The sequence below is a fragment of the Benincasa hispida genome, chromosome 11 (genome assembly GCF_027475165.1).
Source record: "Benincasa hispida cultivar pf3 chromosome 11, pf3_genome.v1.1, whole genome shotgun sequence".
NCBI classification, from domain to species: Eukaryota; Viridiplantae; Streptophyta; class Magnoliopsida; order Cucurbitales; family Cucurbitaceae; genus Benincasa; species Benincasa hispida.
This window is the reverse complement of record NC_143488.1, coordinates 50,133,065-50,136,598: the sequence shown is the minus strand read 5'-3', so window position 1 is coordinate 50,136,598 and position 3,534 is coordinate 50,133,065. Positions and strand designations below refer to the sequence as shown.

General features: G+C 33.4%; 1 protein-coding gene across 1 annotated transcript; it reads left to right on the top strand.

Moving 5' to 3' along the window:
• Nucleotides 1-225: 225 nt before the first annotated feature.
• LOC120091437 (trans-resveratrol di-O-methyltransferase-like) lies at nucleotides 226-2,528 on the top strand. Its single transcript, XM_039049463.2, has 2 exons — nucleotides 226-1,025; nucleotides 2,053-2,528. Exons 1-2 carry the CDS (start codon nucleotides 252-254, stop codon nucleotides 2,353-2,355), a joined length of 1,077 nt encoding a protein of 358 aa, XP_038905391.1. The 5' UTR covers nucleotides 226-251; the 3' UTR covers nucleotides 2,356-2,528.
• The last annotated feature ends 1,006 nt before the right edge of the window (nucleotides 2,529-3,534 follow it).

Here is a 3,534-nt window from a genome sequence, read left to right as displayed (position 1 = left end):
TTTGGGTTGAAAAAATTTACAATCCGAACAATTAAGTTTGGTCTAAAAAGTCTTTCAAACTAATCTAACCCATGAACACCTAGATATAATTGATAAGTGATTGATAGATAAAAATTCTTTTTTTATTTAATTTTATTTTCTTAAAAATATGGTGGTTAATTATTTCCCCATAAACGTTGATTCTATATGCATATATAGAGGTGTTTGTTTTTTTGGAACGGAAAATCAAGAAGGTTGTGGGTGATCACATAATGGGAGAAAACAAAGAATTGCTCCAAGCTCAAGCTCATATCTGGAATCATACATTCAAATGCATCAACTCCATGTCTTTGAAATGTGTTGTTGAGTTAGGCATACCAGACATTATCCACAACCATGGCCAACCCATGAGCCTTTCCCAATTAGTTGAAGCACTCCATATTCATCCCTCCAAAGCTCAATGTCTCGGCCGTCTTATGCGTCTCCTCCTTCATTCTGGCTTCTTTGCACAAACTCAATCCGGCTTCTTCTCTCTCACACCATCCTCTCGCCTTCTCCTCAGCCAAAACCACAAGACAATATTTGACACCAAAACCTTATTGCTTCTATTTCTAAGCCCACTCATGATGGCTCCATGGCAAACCATGAGCAACTGGCTATGTGCCAGTACTCAAGATTATTCCACTGCTTTTCAAATGGCAAATGGGAAATCTATATGGGATTATGTTATACAAGAAGAAGAAAGTTATGGTTTTGGGAAGCTATTCCATCAAACATTGGTGTGTGATTCTCAATTAATTGGGAAAGTGGTGACAAGTGAATGTGGGGAGATGTTTGAGGGGTTATCGTCGTTGGTTGATGTTGGTGGAGGTGCTGGCACTATGGCTAAGGTCATTTTGGAGGCATTCCCACACCTCACTTGCATTGTGCTTGATCTACCTCAAGTTGTTGCTAATCAAAAGCCTCAACAACCCATAAAAAATCTCAACTTCATTGAAGGTGACATGTTTGAAAAAATTCCACCAGCAAATGCAGTCCTTTTGAAGGTATATATGTCTTTTTTCTTCCTCCTCCATAGTGTTTTCAAAGATGAATGAGTAAATTTATATGCATTCCAGACTGCACATAGCTTTCTACCTCATACTAAAATTGTCTAATCATAATTTGTCACGTGAAAAATATTTCTTACTTCTTTTTTGAAATATTTTAATTTATTTTATGTGTGTGATGAGAGTGAGATGTATAAATTGTATGTACCTAAAAATATTGCTCATATCCAATTTAAAATTATGGTAAGAAAAAAGCTTGAATGTTGTTTGAGCTACATCTATTTTTGTGCAACTAGACAATTACCCAATAAAATTTTGGCACATGACAATTTTCTTTAAAAAGAGTTGAATTGTTTTTGTTTTATTTATTATGTACTAAATGAGGGATACATGAGATTAACAGCAGCAAACTGCATCTAATTAATGGTTGCATCTAATTCCTATACTCCATTTTTTCTTACAACTAACAATAAAAATTAAAAAAAAAAAAAAATTGAAAAAAATTGCCATACGGCAGACTTTTATTGTGTGCCTTGGTTGCACAGAAGATGAAGTTTTTTTTTCTTAAACTACGAGTATTTAGAGTATGAACTTAGAGATTTTAATAACTTCATCAACTTTAATTTCTATTTTTTTTAATGAGTTAATGAACTTTAAAATCTGTCCAATAAATCTATAAATTATTTATTTTGTATGTAAAAATTTCTTGAAATAGATTTTGACTTACTCGACATTTTTTTAAATTCGTAGATTCTATTATTGACACAAAATTGAAAGTTCAATGTCTTATTAAATATAAAATTTAATTTCTTGTGTAATAGCTAGATCCGTTACTTTTTAAAAAAAAAAAAATGTTGAAGATGCCAATGACCTAGTGAACATAAAATTAGAAATTTAGAAACCTATTTGACATTTTTAAGACTCAATTACTACACACAAAAGTAAAAGTGTTAGTTTACCTTTTAAATTAAACTTGAGTGATTCCTAGGCTAATATATATTTGCTGTTGGGTTTTTGTTATTAGTCAATTCTACATAGTTGGAATGATGAAGAAAGCATCCAAATATTGAAGAATTGCAAAGATGCAATTCCAAGTAGAGCTGAGGGAGGGAGAGTAATAATAATAGAGATGGTGCTGGATCAAAAAGAGAGAGACATGGAATCAATTGAAACTCAACTGTGTTTTGATGTGTTAATGATGACAACTTTCAGTGGTAGAGAAAGGAATGAGAGGGAATGGAAGACTCTTTTCTTAGCCGCTGGTTTTAGTGACTACAACATAATCCCTATATTGGGTTTAAGGTCTCTCATTGAAGTGTACCCTTAACAATTCAACCCCCTTTCCCAAGTCTCATATCCTTTAATAACATCCCATTGCCTTGCAAATCCATATATATATATATAATAATGTGAAATAATTGTATTCATAGCCATGGAATCATCCATATATTACAAAGTGAAATTAATTTAAATTACAAAATTACTTAAAGTATTTACAAATAATAGTAAAATATCACAATCTATATATAACAGACACAAATAGTAGTCTATCACAATCTATCATGATCTATTGTAGATAGACAGTAAAATTTTGTTATATTAGTTCTATTACAAATCTATTGTAATTAGGGGCATTCACGATTCGATTCGGTTCGGTTTGGGGCTCAAAACGAATCAAACTGCAAATTTTAAAAAGTGTATTTTCTGAAATCAAACCAAACCGCTTTTTGGTTTGGTTCGATTCGGTTTCATGGTTTTATTCCTCTTGTCCATATTCTAGGCTCGGGCCCATTCCTACACTCCCTACTCATGCCCCTCTTACAAAAACACATCTACTAATGGCAGACATGAATAAATCCATCTTCAAAACATAGAAGATTTGGACATAAATCTATCATTCTTCCTCAAACTTACAAAAGAAGACTCACTAAAATTGAAGGGTCGGTGTTCCTTGGCTGGCGACAATGTGAGGTGAAAGAGGCGGAGACGTGAGGTGAAACTCACGATCTGGTATGAGCTGAGAGACAGAGTGGCAACGACAAGACTTGAGAGTGAGAGATAGAGCGGCAACAGCGAGACTCGAGAGTGAGAGACAGAGCGTCGAGCGGCAACGGCAAAAGTGAGAGACAGAGTGGCGCATCGACGTCGTGAGACATGAGATCTGAGAGTGAGAGGCGACGGTGAAGATTGAAGAAGAAAACCTAATGAAAATGAAATAACTTATATATATTTACAAATTTGAAATTGAACCGAATCACAATAATTCGATTTGAAAATATATCACATCAAATTGAACCATATTAATTCGATTTTAGTTCGGTTCAAGTTCGATTTTAACGATCTCGGGTATCACCCTTAATTGTAACAACAAGAACTTGTGAAATAATGAGACAATGTTTTTTTAGTATCACGTTTATTATTAAGATTTTTAGAATCGAAATTAAGAAAAGAAATGTAACCTTTATTTATGGGGCAGTTGGAAGAATAAAAAAAAAAGTATATTTAG